At 35.5% G+C, this 18,913-nt stretch overlaps 1 protein-coding gene across 1 annotated transcript; it reads left to right on the forward strand.

Moving 5' to 3' along the window:
- Nucleotides 1-1,560: 1,560 nt before the first annotated feature.
- On the forward strand, nt 1,561-18,847 carry AMN1 (antagonist of mitotic exit network 1 homolog). The gene is made up of 7 exons (XM_058190813.1): nt 1,561-1,760; nt 3,642-3,774; nt 6,514-6,658; nt 10,931-11,148; nt 14,905-14,961; nt 16,155-16,266; nt 18,131-18,847. Exons 1-7 carry the CDS (start codon nt 1,711-1,713, stop codon nt 18,202-18,204), a joined length of 789 nt encoding a protein of 262 aa, XP_058046796.1. The 5' UTR covers nt 1,561-1,710; the 3' UTR covers nt 18,205-18,847.
- The last annotated feature ends 66 nt before the right edge of the window (nt 18,848-18,913 follow it).

The following is an 18,913-nucleotide window of genomic DNA, read 5'->3' on the forward strand; positions in this document are numbered from 1 at the left end:
TGATGACAATGGGTATCACTGTTACATTTTTCATCCATAGCCATGTAGTTTCGATGGCCAGGTTGCGATATTTCATGATTTTTTCCAGGTTTTTTTTTCTTCAACTCTGACATCTCCTAGCACTGCGATGTCAATAAATTGTACGTTTCGGTTTTCAACAACTGCGATATCTGGCGTGTTACGTTCCAAGTGACGATCCGTCTGTATTCGAAAGTCCCACAAGATCTTCACTGTCTCATATTTGGTAACTTTTTCCACTTTGTGCTCCCGTGACTTTTCAGATATAGGTATGTCCTATTTTTTACATAATGACCAGTGGACTAATTTAGCAACTCCTATTATTGTTGTTTTTGTTTTTATTATTATTATCTTTATTCATTAAACATGAAACAGTCAACTGAACATTTAAAAATGTATCATAAATACCATTGACTAGTGCTAATGATTGATACGGATTGCTGCCAGCGTCCTAGGTATCAAACAAGTACCTTCTTAAGAGGTACGATGTTCCAAGTAGCGCATTTTTTTGCAGTTCCACTGGTGTTATTGCAAGAAGCTGCAATTTGTTGATGTATCTTATAAAATTCTTGGACATGGTACCAAGTGCCCCGATGACAATGGGTATCACTGTTACATATTTCATCCATAGCCGTGTTGAGACAGGACATGGAAAACAGATTGTACTTTAAGATAACAAAGAGGTGAAGAACAATGTTAAAAGGGCAAACCACAATTTCACACATTATGTTAGTAAGCACACGAGCTATGCTAAAGGTGCGAAATACTAGCAAGGGAGCCTGCTGGCCTCCTTCCTGTGTGAGAGGGAAGGGGGAGCAAGATGTTAAACTGCTTTTTAGCAAGATGTTAAACCTTTTTTCCACATCTATAGGAACCAATAACTGATCAAGGCTGTTATGATGCATGTTTCTGTGTTTTTCCGAGTATAAGAATGCTTGTTTGTCCTTAAGGAAATTGTCCAGGTTTGGCTTTGGCCATATCAATCTGGAACTATTTTGTTTGCGCAGACAAAATACAATTACCTTTGATTCTTTGGGTCTTGTTATTTCCTGCAACAGTGTAGTTTCGATGGCCAGGTCACGATATTTCTTGATTTTTTCCAGTTCTTTTTGGCATCTCCTGGTACAGCGATGTCAATAAATTGTTCATTTCGGTTTTCCACAACTGCGATATCTGGCGTGCTATGTTCCAAGTGACGATCCGTCTGTATTCGAAAGTTTTATCATCATCATCATCATTTCTCTTAACCTAATTCCATTATGTCCCTTCAGAATGATACACGTACACATACACCAATTGCGATTTAACCGGACGTATTTGGACTGCCTGAACGACGAAAACCGAAAGCAGCACTCCCCCACCCCACCCCCACCCCGTGGCTCTCAGAGGCGGCGTCCTCCTCTCGTTCGATCGAGGCGAAACCCTTAGAATCCCTGCGAGAATCTCGCGGCGCTTGAAACACTACATTTCCCAAAGTGCTTTGCTGTCACCCAGAGACGCTCTGAGAATTCCTGCTCTCCTTCGCCGGCCGGCCTGGCGGGCGAGCGAACTCCGCGGCCTTTGGGAGGGCTGGGAGGGGCTGAGCGCGCCCATTCTGAGGAAATGAGCGACGGTTTGTGAGGCGGCGGGGCGACCCCGGCCTGGCCTGGCCTGGCCTGTGAGGGAAAGGAGGCGAGCGACCCAGGCTCTGCGATGAGCCGTCGCTACGGAGGCGGAGGGACGGCTCCCTCGCTCCTGGAGCTGTAAGTGGCCGATCTTCCCGTCACCGAGGAGATTTCTCTCCCGAGCCCCGAAACTCCCCTCCTTCCATCCAGCCTCCTTCCGTCTCTTCCCCTGGGGGTTCTGCGGTTTATTTCTTCGTTGCTCGGCTAAATAACGGGACCAACGCACTGCCCCCTCAGGAATCTTTAATATTTTACGGGAGCGCTGTCAGTTTCTCCCCCGGTGTGCCTTTTCCATGAGGGAAAATGGAGGTGGGATGAAAGTCGGGTCCCCAAGGAAGCCGGGAAAGCTGACTGACTGACCTGAGGTGAAGCGATGATTAAAAACAACAACAAAAAAAGCGTAGGTATTCAGAATAAAAGAAAGGCCAAGGCCTCAGGATCCCGGCTCTTTCATAAAAGTGGCCGAATCTGATGCCAAAGTAAAGGTAGACACGTTCAATTCCTCTTCTATACGCTATAGAGCACTGCACACCAGAACAACTAGACACAAGAACAGTTTTTTCCCCGAAGGCCATCACTCTGCTAAACAATTCCCTCAACACTGTCAGACTATTTACTGAATCTGCACTACTATTAATCTTCTCATAGTTCCCATCACCAATCTCTTTCCACTTATAACTGTATGACTATAACTTGTTGCTGGCAATCCTTATGATTTATATTGATATATTGATCATCAATTGTGTTGTAAATGTTGTACCTTGATGAACGTATCTTTTCTTTTATGTACACTGAGAGCATATGCACCAAGACAAATTCCTTGTGTGTCCAATCACACTTGGCCAATAAAAAATTCTATTCTATTCTATTCTATTCTGGCTGTGGCGCTAGCAAGGGTTTGTATTCCAACGGGTATTTCTGAGAAGCAGGATGAAAGGCTACGGATGAATTTAAATCTCCGGGATCAGATTAATTGCAGCCAAGGATTTGGGGAGGGTGTCAAAATCTGCAAGATGCGGCCAGGTAGTATCGTTTTTGTACATGCTTGGGTAAATATTATACCTGTGCCCTCCATCTCACAGATTTCCTCCCTCCCCACCATCACATTTTCTCTTAGGGGAAAAAAAAGAGTTTGCCAAACTTGATTGCAAAATCCTTTAAAAAATGGTCAGAGGAGGATGGCAAAGGTTTTTCATTTTTAAAAGGAAAATCTGGGAAACTACAGATTAGCTGGTCTGACATCCAAACCTGAAAAAGTCTGAAGTAATCATTAAGAGATTGATACATAAGAGTCTTAAGAATAATCTAATCATCAAGTTATAATGGGCTTATCTTGCAAAAGTAACCTCTCATATTTCAGTGAAATAAGCAACCACTAGTTGTTGAGAGTTATCACTAAACCAATGAGAAATGAATATACTCCATATGGCTACCTATAAGAAGTTGGAACTGATAGCTTTGATTTAGATCACACATCATAAGCCATACTTAGCCTAATCATGGATTTTTGAATAAATTGCTATTGACTTGGTTCACACATGTTTTTGTGGTGTATTGTAAAATATAAAACTAATATCACCTGTCACTGAGAAATCTCTTATACATGTGTGAATATCTTCAAAATTCTTCAGAGCAGAGAGTGAAATTTAGCAATTATGTAATTTATCTCACTATAATCCAAACAGCACCCATAAAAAGCATATTTGTGACTAGAACATGTTTAAAATTATTGCATTTCATGTGTTCACATTCCTGTTTGTGACTACTATACATTGTGCATGTCTATAGTGAAGTATCCTAATACATTTTTTTTAAAAAAAATGCTTGTTTTTGTACTTGGCTTTATATTTATAAAAAGAAGTCATGTGTATTCCTGAGTAAGACAATATGATTTTATGCCTGATACTGCAGCCACTACAAAACATTGTCAACAAATAACCTTTTCTTTTTCCTCCTCAGATGCCTTCATTGTTTAACAAGAAACATATCCAAATATGCTGCAGATATTAAGTCTTTGCCTCCCAACATAAAAGATAAGCTGATTAAATCCTTGAGTATCCAAGGATGGATAACAGATACAAATATTAGCATGGTAAAATTCCATTTAAAGTGATATGCAGAAGATGCTAAACATGAGAGATAAATTGTGGCACTCTTGAAGGGTTTGAATTGCTATTAATCTTACCCTTGGCCATATTTTCTGACGAAGAAGTAGATGTTATTGCTTGATAGAAATGGAGTTGTTATAGAGCATGATTCTTGGTGGACGAAGGACATATTAGAAAAGATATATTAAAGAACAATAAATGTAATGAGAAAAAGCTCAAAAGAAATATTTAGGTGGCTGATAGGTGAGGCAGATTGTTCCAAATTATTCTGTTTACAGGATGTTACATACCCCAGAATGCTTCAACTGCAAGCAGTGCACTAAGTCTCTTTAACCACTATTTTATGCCAAAATAGGTTGATATCTAATTGTTTAACAACAGTATTCTAGATTATATGAAAGTTATGTGTGTAACCAATGACAAATGAATCTTAGAAATTATATATATGTTGAGTTTTGTTGCCTCAGCATGAAGACCCTTTCAGATCCTTCTTTGAAGTTTTGTCTTCTACTGCAATGCTTGAGCAGTAAACTTCTTTGTTCTGCCAATGAAACAGAGTATGAAGACTGATACTTCTTCCACCCTGGGGATGATGAGAGTTGCAGTTCGGAAGCCTTTGAAATATGTGCTGGTTTATTTTTAATTTAGCATGCTGTTTGAATATAGATGATTTGTAAATAATTTATAGCTTAGCATATTATGTGAATCTAGTAAATTGGGGATTATCTCTTGTTAAAACATGGTTTAGAAGAGTATGTAAAACTGGTTACCATTTTTTTAAAATAAGCTGAATGACTTTTTGCTTTCAGTAAGTGTTCAAATGTTGATGAATAGTTACGATTAAAAAACTAAGTTTTCAGCATCCTCCATAGCATATTTTCTATTTCATCATCTTCATTAATTAACGCCAATGGCTGGGAAGGGTTTCATATAGTGCACTAGAATTAAGTCCTGATTTACTAAACCCCAAATGGCTGCATTGTATTAAAACCAAAGCCATAAAAATCATGTTGCAATATAGCATTCTATGTGACCCATATGAATGAGCTGTCTCAGGCCAGACATATGCTTACTCTTTTTTTTTTTTGTAATTTTTTTTAAAGACAAACAAACATAAAATGCATTTTTTCTGAATAGAGTATTGACTGGGTCAAAATTCATATAGCTTATTTTCCCCAAATTTAATTTATATAATTCAATTTCTGCCATTATATTCCTTTTCTACTTTTCCCTTTTTCATCTCTACTTTATATTTAAATATAATCAATATTACCATCCACCTTAACCTCCTAATCTTAATCTTCTCTCATTCCATTCTTTTATTTCTCCCTTCCGCATACATTTTTCAATATTTCTTTGTTCTATTGAAACCCTTTAATTTATACACAATATAAGTGTATATATAAGTGATATTTCACACTTAATTCTAAATATTCATTGTTTTCTAAAGGTGGACCAGATTGTCATATCTTATTTCCTTATTAATCATTTTGCCCTTTTAACAATATATTTCTTCCATTTTGTTTTCCACATCATCTTTTTTAAGTAAAAATATCTTATTCCATTTCATAACTCCCTTCTACGTAAATCATTTTATATCACAGTTTATATCATCATTTCCAGTCATCTTCCCCTGTAAGTAATTTCAAATTACCATTTTACATTTAATTAAACCTATCTTCCATTTCCATTTCATTTAAATTTCCTTTTCTAAATAATCATTATATTCACAATTTTATCATTTCCAATCATCTTCCCCTCTAAGTAAATAATTTCAAATTATCATTTTCCACTACCTTAAGTTCAATTTTTTCCCAATCCTACTATTAATACAATTCATTCAAATCTATGCATAATAATAATATAATTATCATTTTCCACTACCTTAAGTTCAATTTTTTCCCAATCCTACTATTAATACAATTCATTCAAATCTATGCATAATAATAATATAATTATCATTTTAATTTCATTTAACTTTCCATCTCTTAATCTCTTTTAAATTTTATATTTCACAACCATTTTTTTCTATATTCTACTATTCATATTAAAAAATATATTTCAATTTATTCAAATATTACAATCACCAATCTTAATCATTATTGCCATACTTATATATCATATTCCTTTTAACCATTTTCTCCTGATCCATCTAACCAGCCACTTCTTAAAATTCCTCTCCTTTTGTTCCATTCCCTCTTTTTCTTCTTTTTAATTTTTATAGTTATTCTATCTTTTCCCCTATTTCCTTCCTTTAGCTTTTAAGTCCATTACTCACTTATTTTGTCCTATATTCCCATCTAATATATTTCCCTTTTCTCTTTTCCCCTTCTTTTTTCCCCCACTGTTAATCCCAGTTTAATCATTAGACATATCCCTATTCTGAGGAATAGTTGCAAGGGGTTTTATCTAGGATTTATTAAGTATAAGTAATGACAGAGGGCATTTCTGCAAGTAAATACATAGAGCATTTGAACATCTGATTCCTAGACAGCTTGCGTGCAATGAGTTCCAAAAGCCAAAGTGGAAGGCAGAAATATACCGTAGTTAAGTCATGGTCCAAAAATCCATACACGGGTCAAAAATCCATACACGGGTCATTAGCCAGTCTAGATTCTAAGGAATAGAATATCCATAGATAATAGGCTTAAGAGGCCCATTTTGTTTTGCTTTATTTACATTTTTAAAAAGTAAAATCTGATTGAAATACTTGTTATTTTTAGGTTCTTCACCCTGCAGTGGAGGCACTAGATCTTCGAGATTGTGATATTTCAGACTCTGCCTTGCAACAACTTTGTAACTGCAGGCATCTTAAAAAGATAAATGTAAATGTTTGGAAAAACAACAGGCTGACCATAACTTCTGAAGGTATACTTTCTGCACAATGGTTATTTAAAAGAGCATGGGGAGATACAAGTGATGGCTGTTTGGGTTGTTTGTTATGTTCTGTTTTAATTTATATGCCTTATAGATTGTTTTAAGTAAGTAATCTACAGAGAAAAGATAGGAACTGAAACTTTTTTAATGGGAATAAGGAGATCCCATTTATGAGTGCTAGTGTATCCATACTGACCTATGTGAGATTCAAATCTTGCAGAGAAACATCAGGAGAATCATGAACAATAAAAAGAGCTTTTAATCAGAACTTTTGCAAAAGGACCCCCTTTGAGCTCATATGTGAAGCAACAAAAGAGAGCAAATTATGCATGCGAATACAAAGATTTAAATACAGTTTCAACAAAGGAGAAAAGCAACCCAATGCCCCTTATTCTCATTGGCCAGTTCAGGTTATATACAGTAAAGCTTTGGCTTCATAACGGGTGGTTTCCTAGACTAGAAATCCCCTGATAATTTCTCTATCTTCATCATAACAATACTATCAATGTTATCATGATACCTACATCCCTGCCAATGTTAGCCTGACCTGACCTGGAATGTTAATCAATTTATAGCTTTGTTTTCCCCTAAAACTTCCTTACACAACTTCTTATCTTAATGTCTCGCAGATGATGTCTTGGGTTATACAATCTAATGTCTCATACAGATTTTAAATATGGTTGCACTCTTGCTTACCTTTTACAGGAATAATGCTTATTTCTCTCACCTATATTTTAATATAACTTAATTATGCACTTGGAAAGCATAGCCCACATTTTTCCAATGAAATGTTTCCATTTTTCTTACTTCATTATAAAAGGGCAGTCTGTACTGATAATAATATACAAATAAATACATCAAACCCTATTAGTATTTAAATCAGACTATTCATTCAGGAAATCTAAAAATAAAACTATAATAAACTACCGGTAAGTAAGACTTAGGGATGCGGTGGCTCAGTGCCTAAGACGCTGAGCTTGTCGATCAAAAGGTCGGCAGTTCACCGATTCGATCCCTAGTGTTGCTGTGTAACGGGGTCAGCTCCCGTTACTTGTCTCAGCTTCTAGCAGTTCGAAAGTAAAAAATGCAAGTAGAAAAAATAGGGACCACCTTTGGTGCGAAGGTAACAGCGTTCTCTATGCCTTCGGCGTTGAGTCATCCCGGCCACATGACCACGGAGACGTCTTCAGACAGCGCTGGCTCTTCAGCTTTGAAATGGAGATGAGCACCATCCCCTAGAGTCGGGAACGACTAGCACATATGTGCGAGGGGAGCCTTTACCTTTTTTAAGTAAGACTTATCAGTGAGAATGGCAGCATATAAATTTAATAAATAGATAAACAATCAGTACAATTTATTTAAAATATGTTTGTAATTGCCTTACTCAGTCACAACAATCAACAGTGATCTGTTGGCAAAGACAGAGATTTCAAGTTATTAATACTTAATAGTCTAAAGATTAACACTATAAGCATGCATTCTCAACCACACTATCACCCAAATCCTAAAAGAAACATTGTGATGTTGCTCTGGCCTTTGGTGCTTGCATTGTGATCTCACACACAAGAATGTAAGGGGTTAAATCTTCATTAGAAGTGTGTTTGTCCTTCTGTTACAAGATCAAGCTGTGTCAGGGGAAAAAACCTGATTATTAGGTTGTTATTAAACTGCGCTTAATAACAATTGAACAGACAGCACACAAAAAGTCTCACTTTAGAATTCAGAGGTTTATTAGAATTTAGAGCATAATAAACATAAAGCACTTACATTAATCACATTGCAATGAGAGTGAGTCAGACAAGCAGTCAAGGGAACGGTTTGAGACTGATTGAACACCTCCCATTCTTCACTCTTGTCTTATATATCATAAATCCACAAAGGCACATGACTTTCAAGATTCTGCCACCTTGCCATAGCAACAGCACATTTGCTCATTTCTTCTGCCTAAATATTACAACCTAAGTATTTTTATATATGTGACCAACATAAATTCCTCTTTTCCCACAATCTTAGCCCACCACATCTTGCCAGCTAAGCAGCTATCCTGCTTGCAAAGCACATTTTCAACATACACAGCACAATTTCCACATACTCAGAGGCACAAGTCCATCATACAGGCACCAGTGATTTTTTATAAATTAATCTGTGTTCTGTATGCTGGGTCCACGACCCCCAATACCTTCACAAATACAACCATTACTTGTTTATAATATATGATAACAATATGTTAAACAGGTTTTAATATTCCATAAGTATTGCAGGTAATTCCATATTAATGCTGGACCTAGTCCAAGTTCTCTGAGATAACAGCAACCCAGGAAACTGGATCAGAGTAAAGTGGGCCTAGGCCTAGATTATGGTCAAATCTATTACGGAGGCCCCACCTGGAGTACATTGGATTTGTGGAATGATAGCTTATAGTACCCTTCCATCGAAATGGGGAGGCTTATGTACCTTAGGTATAGTAAACCCCATGTTTTTTATGTTACCTCTCAAACAACCACAGGTGTTAGAAGCTGAACAGTGGGCAAGTAGGCAATTAAAAGCCGACTTCAAAATAGGGAACTGGAAAGATGATGAATGCCCCCCAGAACGGGTAATCCATTCTTATGATCCTGCAACTTGGGCAAATGGCAACATGGGGGGATAGCAAACCCCAGTGTATATGTTGAACCGAATAATAAGATTGCAAGCCGTGATAGAGCTCATTGCCAATGCGACTGCCCAATCGTTGCGCACACTACCACAGCAGCAACGAAAATTTAGAGATGCCATCTACCAAAACAGACTAGCTTTGGACTATCTCCTAGCAACAGAAGGAGGTGTATGTACAAAATTCAATTTCAGCAACTATTGTTTGGAGTTTGATGACATAGGGGAAACCATCGAAGGGAGTACCCGTCGTATGGAGACATTAGCTCATGTTCCCGTTCATCACTGGAAAGGCTTCGAAATAGGCCAAATATTCGGGTCCTGGTTTTCCAAACTCCCTGGATTACAAGCTATTGTTGCTCTCATAGGCCTCATAGCTGCAGGATGTGTTCTCCTACCTTGTATCCTACCTATATTCATTCGCACTATCTCTATCAGTCTGTCCCTATTAGCTGAAACTGCTCAGGTAATGGCTATGTGGGAATATGAACATTTACAACAAGATCCTGATTGTGTAACTCCTCTGGACAACTCGGATGAGTTACAAAGGGGGGAGTAAAGTGGGCCTAGGCCTAGATTATGGTCAAAACTACTCTGTTGTCAAAACTGCTATATTAGTTAGTAAAACTGCTATATTAGCGAGATGTCTTGTCACACCCTAAACATGCTGACCAAGATAGCCACATCCTGTTATCTTATCTGCACATATTATGACAACCTCCTCAACTATCTGGTATTTTTCCAGTTCCTCAAAATACGAATGTATAGCATATAACCATATATGGAACTATGTCTATTCAGGAAATGTATACGTATTGTAAGAGTATAAATATGCCTTCAGATACACTCTTTGGAGTTCAGACCCTTTGCATTGCTTTGCTTACTGAACCTGCGCAATAAACCTTTCCTTCCCTGAAGAGCTGGCTTGAGTTTCATCTTTCTACAACAAGGGATAGCATCAGTAGTACTTAGGTATGGTGCCCCTTTTTGCAAGCTTCTCACAGGTGTTAAGATTTTGAATGAAAGACTCAAAACATTTAAGCCATCAAACCCCCTCTTTCCCCATTCTGCTCAGTGTAGCAGTCCAAATTAAATGCTAGTAATCCCAGACAAATGTTTTCTAATTTCTGCTTAAGCAGATCCAGTGAAGAGGATCTAGTGCTTTTGGAACCCTGGAGTTCTGGGGAGCATGGTTTTAATAGTACAGCTCTACAACAACAGGCTGGGAATACTCTAGGATCTCTTTCAAAGGTCTTTTCCAGTTATCTGCTTTATAATTCAGATGTAGCACCTGAGAAATGAATGGGAAATTTGAAAAACGAATCCTATGATTATCCTATGATGATAATTTTTTAAAAAGTATTGCAGAATGGTATGCTGCTAATGGTCCAATCTTGGTTGAGAAAATTACTCTCTTAAGACATTTCCCAATTATTGTGTTATCATAAAGTTCAGAAAAGGAAATAATTGATTTTCTTTAAAAATCAGCAAAACAAAATCTTTTATGTACATTATGCAAACTAAAACTCAATGAAATCAAACTTTTATATTTAAATATATGGTAATAGAATTCTATCTACAGGAGAAAAACCTGCCTTCCATCTCCAACAGGAGTTGCAGCGTTGGCCTTATCATGCCCCTATCTGCGGGAAGCCTCCTTTAAGAGATGCAGCAACCTAACAGACAGTGGAATCCTTGCTCTTGCCCTCAACTGCCCCCTTTTACAAATAGTCAACATAGGTGGATGCTCCAACATCACAGACGCATCCTTACAAGCCCTTGGACAGAACTGTAAATCCCTGCACAGTGTTGATTTCTCATCAACCCAAGTAAGAGTGAAAAGCATTATTACAACAGCATCTTTTATATATGTATGTATGTATGTATGATTTATATATTTTTCTTAACATAAATATTTAGTAAACAGTGTATTTATTATCTGGGTCATTTTACATATAATCTTCCCTTGTATATAATGGTATTCTTCCAGTTTCTAATTTCTACCTTTATTATCTTATCATTGATAAAATAAATCCCAAGTTAAAAAGTATTCTGTATCTTCTTTATCCTTTAACGTTAACCTATCTTTTTCCGCACAGTCTATTATTTTTTTTAAATTATATTTTCATCTGTAGGCGTTTCCTCATTTTTCCAGTATTGTGCAAATACAATTCTCATTGCTGTCAAAACATGCAATATTAAATATAAATTCCCTTTGTTGCAATTTTCTGGCAATATACCGAACAAAAATATTTCTGGCTTTAGAACCATATGTTGTTTTATCATTTTCTCTAACCATATATATATTTTTGTCCAGAATTTTTTTGCTTTTGTACATGTCTACCACATACAATAGTATGAACCTGATATCTGATTGCATTTCCAACATTTGGCAGACATATCTTTAAACATCTTTGCCAGCCATGCCGGTGGCAAATGCCACCTATAAAACATTACAACAGCATCTTGAAAAACATTGTAAGCAAAGAAGATAATTCATAAATAATTTCATACGATCCTTTGGTATCAGAATTGGAAAAATCTAAAATCAAGAGGGATTAAATGGCTATCTTAATAATTGGAGATACTAGACTGTTCTTTGTTCGGTTTTAGTAGGCATTAGATGCCCAAGAAAAGTAATGGGCTCCATTGACATTTCAGTTTAAGTCCGTGGAGGTTTAATAATAGGTATGATGCTGAACATACTTTAAATATGAGTAAAATCATAAAAGTAAAAAGGCAGCTAGCGCTGTGACTCTGGAAGAGACAAATAACAAAAACTAGATGTGTAGTGTGAAAAGAGGCAGTATATAGGCACAATACATTTCACTGTTTATGGTAGTGCTAATATCTAAGGTAGGAAGAGAGCTCCAGTTGTTAAGAAGAATGTAGGGATATTGTAGTAAGGTCATCTCCTAACTATCAGAGACAGTTTAATGGTAGAGGACATTGATTTGTTTTATTTTCTTTATTGTTTCTATGTAACAAACCAAAGAGATATAATGTGTAACTGTTCAATGCTCTGCATTGTTCCTTAATAATCATTGTAATATACTCCATTTCAATTGTTTCCAAATACTTTGGTTTCTTATTAAAGTGGGCAGTTTTTCATACAATATGTTTATGAGGCTCTCGGTCTAATATGGCTGCTATTTAAAGCAGCATTTAGTTAAAAATTTCTGGGTGTTCAAACTAGATGTATCCTTTTGAAGTTAAAGTAGATCTGCTCATAAGACTTGCAAGCCTTTATAGTTAGATTGGGCTAGGATATGGGCCACACCTGGCTTTGGTACTGCATACAAATATCCGCACTCCAAGATGGTAAGCATAATGCAGGATAAAACTCACATTTGATTTTTGAATTCATACCTTAAGTTAATTAAAATTAATTATTTTATTATTATTATTTTTTTTTTTTTTTTTTTGCAACAAACAAACAAAAAGAAAATACATTATTACACCCTTGTGCTATACATAAAAGGAAGATTTGGGTCTTCGGATATATCCTCATGATTGCCAAAATCCACGTTCTCGAGGTACAGGTACTGAAGCGTCCAATGTTCCAAGCGCAAAGTCCACAAATGGTTTCCAAGTCTTCCAGAAAATATCTTCTTTATACACACCACTTCTAATTTTAATATCACATGTCATTTTATCATTTAAAGCTAATTTCCACATTTCAGAATTCCACTCTTCTATTCTAAAAATCACATCTAGTTTCCAATATCTAGCTATTATAATTCTACCTATTATAATCATAATTCTAATCAATTCTTTTTCATATTTTGTTAATTCTATTTCCTTAATTACCAACAATAATATAGTTTCCACTCTCAATGTTATTACTTTCCCCATCATTTCAAATATCATTTTCTCCAATTGTTGCCAAAACTTTTTAACCTTATCACAATTATACCACATATGTTCATAAGTCCCCAATTCCAACTCACATCTCCAACATTTTTACTAGTTTTTATCCATTTGTGACAATCTTACTGGAGTCAAATACCATTTCCAAACAACTTTATAATTGTGCTCTTTAATCCTTATAGATAAAGTTCTCATAATTCTACTCTTCCAATTCACATTCCAATCTGATTCTGGTATTTCAATATTAAGATCTTTTTCCCAATTTGTCCTCATCACTCTTTGTAATTTTTCATCAGAATTTATAATCTTATAAACCCTACTAACGAGTCCCTTTAGCCCAATTTCATCTTTCATAATCCGAGATACTAAATATTCAAATTCAGTTTCACATCTATTTATCGAATAATTTTCCTTTAGTTTTTTTGTCCATTTTTCTATCTGTATTTTTTCAAACCAACTTAACCCTAAAAAAAAAAAAAAAAAAAAAAAAAAAATTAAAATTAATTATTCAATTACATGCAGCTAATATAATTGGTCCCCATGTATTTAATAAGTGCTGTCTGGCAGAACTGGGTGGAGACCATCTGGCCAGTCCCATCTGGGTTGCCAAAAAGTGTCCAAGCTCAATACTGGTCTATTGCTCAGTATGTCCTTTACTGAAATTGAATGCACTGAGGTGGGAATTGTAAAAGAAGCTTTATTCTGCAGAAGAAAGCACATAGGAGGATCTCCCTCAAGCCTAAAAACACCCACCTCCCAAAACCACTGGTGGGTTTTCTGCAGCATTTTATCACAAGCTGCAGCATACTGAATGTCACAGAGTCACAAGTTGTTTTCCTGTTCTTTTACAGTAATGTCTTTACCTTATTAGTGTAAATGAAGCAAACGTCTTTCCTGCTTGCAGATAAGTTAACCACAAAATTACCCTAACTGTCATTTCAGCAGTACCATAGCATAGCTCCCACCAATGTACTTCCTGTTTAACAATATACTTCTTTTTTCAGCGATACGTTTTTAGTTATAATATGTGCAAAGGTTTCCTGTTTATCCCTTATGCCTTGTCCCATAATGCACAATTTAACAGTTTAACTGAAACTAACTGAATGTTTATTGATATTTGAGTCTTCTCTACCATATGTACCTCTTTCAATCTATTTTCATATGGCTTAGTTTCCAATCCTGTATTCATCTTTATTGTCTGTTGCTGAATTTTTGTTGCTCAAAAGTGGACAAAGTGCCTCATTTGTGATCTGACCAAAGCAGATTAATGTGGAATAATAATTTCACATGATTTGGAAAATAAAATTCTGTTGATTCAGCCTAAATTGCACAGATCTGCTTTACAGTCACATCATCCTGCTGTTCATTTTCTGTTTGCTATCAACCACAATTCCAAGATTTGTTTCTACAAGTATCATTAAGGCAGGTATCCTTCATCTTATACCTATGCATCCTATCTTTGTACTCTAAGCTTCAGACTTGTTTAAATTTCAGATTTTTTTCCAAGCTTTTACTTACTGGTAAAGTCTTTGACTTTTCTTGCTAATTAAAGAACCATTATTCTGTCTTGTTATTTACTGTACTTCTGTTTTTAATGCAAGACTCTTTGAAAACACGTATAAATAAAAATCAATAGATTGTATATAGATTTCCATTATTGGAAGAGAAATAATATTTTGGCTTCTGTTCGATAAACGATCCTTTTTTCCATTTAGGTCACTGATGATGGTGTAATAGCACTTGTTAGTGGAATGTGTTCAAACAATTTAAAGGTAACATTTGGATATGTTTAATTAAATTTGCTATTAGTAAGTTACATACATGGGGGTGGAGAAAATTGCCACACCATCACAAAGATATTTTTATCAACATTCAAAGATACTTTTTAAATTTACAGCTTTTGGGTGAACTCCACAGAGAAGTAGTATGCCAAAATTAATGTAGCTCATATCACCTTTCATACATAATGCTTATATATGTAAGCATTATGTATGTACATAAGATAAAATCTAGTTTATGTAAAATCTTAAAATGAGTATTATCAGCTACTAAACATAGTATGTTGTTTTTCACTAGTTCTATTGGGCAGTAAATATAACTTAAAGTTGTTTTCCCGTTTTTGTCTGTGGTTGCATATTATTCACATATGATTTCCTGTGTGCCAGGGGATGCATAAGCAAGAATAGATTTATAAAGGCTAAGCCAAAGAATTTGGCTGATAGAAGTTTAAAACACATGAAAACTGTAATATACTTATTCAGCCCTTTCAGATTCGGTCTCTTGTTCTTCATTCTATGTTACCTTATTTTCTCCACCTTTCCTGAATTGTATATTGTGACATGTGGGATAAGGTGTTCAAAAGAGAATAGCACTCAGTTGAGAACAGATTCATACGGTTGCATGAGCTACAGTCTACGAGATCGCTTTTGAAATACAAATGCAGGAGACTAAAACATAGATAGAAACAAATCCCTACTAATGCAATCAAAGCTGTTTGTAAAATCACTTTTCCCATGCTTCCAAAATTCATCCAGCCCAAAAGTATATTTTATCACTACTTTCTGAATCTAAGATTAAGGTAGAGGTGAGATTTTTCTCTAATTTATATACTGCTTTCTTCATGTCATGATATATTTAATACTGTATATTACTGAAATAGAGAAAAGAAGGAGACCTTTGTCACCTACATTTTTATTTTTGTTTTGGAAGTAATGAACAGAGATATTACTAAGAGGAAACTCTGGAAAATTTCGATATACTCTTGCATATGAGATTCAAATTACTCTATAGCAATTTATCTCTTGAGAGATTAGGAACACTCACAGCTTTATGAAATTATTTGAGACATTAGTCTCTTCTATAATTTCTCTTCTAATACCCTTCTTATTCCAACATATTTCGCAAAACAGAGATTTTATTTAGTTAATTAGTGATAGTTACTAATGGCATTCTTTATCCTTAATAGGAGATTCATATGGAACATTGTGTTAATTTGACGGATGCAGCCGTGGAAGCTGTCCTCACATATTGCCCTGTGATATACATTCTGTTGTTTCATGGATGCCCACTCATAACAGGTGATTTGAAATCTTGACTAGGGTAGATTTTCCTAGATGTTCACTGAAAGCCACATCAAGTGGCATCAAAATGACATTGCATGCATTATGATATCATGCACAATATCATCATGTGCATGACATAACTTGGCTTTGAAAGAAAACATTTCTAACTTTTTTAAACAATATATTTAAAAATGGAATTCAGTAAAGCAGGGCGAAGCATTAAATGCCAAATATCCTTTGTATTTTAAAACTACTATTACACTATCTAAAAGCCAGAGTGAGGTTAAAACAAGAGTCCTCCTATGATTGTAAAACTGGTTTCCAAGGAAAGCCCTGGTTAATCTCTTTAAATATTTAAAGATATTAACAGACTCATACTTAAAGATATTAACAAAGTCAGATTTGCTGAGCATTCAAAGGAAAATTTGCAAATAGCAACCCACACTAGAAGGAATAAGGGAAAATTGAAAAAAGCATCACACAAGTCAAGACTTATTGTGTCTTTTGCATACACTGTCTATAATAATTATTTGGTGGTATGTTTAAATACTGCCATGAAGGGGATTTTCTAGGGATATTGGTGCTGATTCATTGGCAGGAGATATAATTATTATTTATTTTACTTTGCTTTATAACCCACCTTTTGTACAATAGCTCAAAGCTATGTACATACTGCTCCTTCCTCCTAATTTTTCCCACAACAACCCTGTGAGGGAGGTTGGGCTGAAAGAGAGCAACTGATCCACGTCCCACACTGAGCTGCCATGGCTAAGGGTGGACTAGAATCTGAGATACCCCATTAAGTAATATATCAGACTGATTCTCTTATTATTATATTATCTGATATTTATCTTCAGTTATCTTACTAGTGGCTGTTATTGCAGTTTTAACATTCAAATTCATATAATCTCAGTAAGAAACAAGATTGGTCTCCTTCTTCAGTAGTTGTTTCTTTGATTTCCATGGATGAGGATGTAATATAATTATTAACATTTATATAGTGAAAGGACATACTATAGAAATTAATTAAGAATGTAGTAATAGAAACAGATGCTTTCTTGAAACAAAAATGTGTCTTTAAAAACTGCTTTGTGAGGTTCTCCGTGTCAGGAATGATCTAGGTCAGTGTTTTTCAACATGGCTGGTTGGGGAATTCTGGGAGTTGAAGCCAATCATCTTCAAGTGGGCAAAGTTGAAAAACATTGATCTAAGTTCTAATTTCTAAAGGCTTGAACAACACAACTAGGAATTACATCTTGATGTTAGTTCATATATGAAAACCATTTTAAAGAGTTGATGGTCTGAGTTCAGGAAAAGATGGCACAGAATTTACAATCCACTCTTGCTTCAAAGTTTGTGTATTCTCTATTATGCTTTCATTATTGAAGCACTTTGGCCTTTCTTTTTTCACACTTTCTAAAACACAGGTGTCAAACTTGCTGTGTCATATTGCCGTCATGTGACATTTCACAACATTTTTCCCATTCGCGGAGCTAGGGTGGGCATGGCCTGCATGTGACACATTCAGCCCACTGGCTGCCAGTTTGACACCTCTGTTCTAGAACTACCATATTTGTTGAAATTTAAAGCATGTTTTCATTCTCTATATTTCTGCTCTGGGGAACTCCTGCCATTAAGAGAGCAATATTATGCTTATAAAATATGCGGAGGATGAACACTTTGTAAAAGCCAGCAAAATATCTAATAAATATAATAAATCAACATATTGAATTGGATTTTGGTTATTTATACACTGGTCTTGTAGAAAAATAGCTTGAAGCCCATTTCTTCCCACTACTATTTGTTTAATCGCGTTCCCTGTCATAAACATTTCCTTAACCTTAAAAATAAAAACTAAATGTAATATCCTTTTTTGCAGATCGTTCCCGAGAAGCACTGGAGCAGCTGGTTGGACCCAAAAAATTCAAGCAGGTTTCATGGACTGTTTATTGATTTTTGTTTGAAATTACAAGGCATTGCTTCTTTCATTTCCCTCCCTTCCCTCCCCCCCCCCATTTCTGAGTCTTCTGATTAATTTGCATGTTTGTTGTTGATACTGTAGTCTCAAATTGGAGAAGAGCAAACATGCTTTTCATGTTTGTTTTTCTCCAAATTAGATTGTATCAGTGTTCTGAATTTTTTCTTCATGGAAGGAAGAAAAAAAAAGACATTTTGTACCAATAAGGACCAACAGTAAATAAGGGAATGCAAAAAGCAGAGAGAACACCAGTAAGCTAATGGAGCAAATATCATGGAAGCATCATCTTGTGCTGCCTGCTCTGATGTCATTTACTTGGGGACCAGTTCTATTTCTAGGCATCCATTGTAACAAGAGCCATGATTTGTTTGTATCTGAATAAAACCTTCAAGATGTACAGTGCATGATTTTCATTTAACTCTATTAATAACCAGTCATAAAATTGTGTTTGTAGAACTCAATATTGTTATTTTCAAGGCAAAAACCTTGCTTACAGGCTTTGCTGATATCGCAGAATGGGATGCCATATTCCCATCTCTAATTAAGGAGTTTTTATTTATTTGATTTGTAACCCCTTCCTTCTTCTCAACCACCTATTAAAGGCAACTTATAGTAACATTCACTGATTTTTTTATTTTTGAAAGCGTTTGCCAAAATAAACATGTTAGTGTGTAAGCATGTGTG

The sequence above is a fragment of the Ahaetulla prasina genome, chromosome 7, assembly GCF_028640845.1.
Source record: "Ahaetulla prasina isolate Xishuangbanna chromosome 7, ASM2864084v1, whole genome shotgun sequence".
Classification (NCBI taxonomy): Eukaryota; Metazoa; Chordata; class Lepidosauria; order Squamata; family Colubridae; genus Ahaetulla; species Ahaetulla prasina.

Excerpts from the sequence above, each read along its gene's own strand:
- AMN1 (XM_058190813.1), top strand. The coding sequence starts at position 1,711 with ATGAGCCGTCGCTACGGAGGCGGAGGGACGGCTCCCTCGCTCCTGGAG. Across the intron at positions 3,775-6,513 it reads CAGATACAAATATTAGCATG|GTTCTTCACCCTGCAGTGGA; the intron begins GTAAAATTCCAT and ends TGTTATTTTTAG. Across the intron at positions 6,659-10,930 it reads GCTGACCATAACTTCTGAAG|GAGTTGCAGCGTTGGCCTTA; the intron begins GTATACTTTCTG and ends CATCTCCAACAG.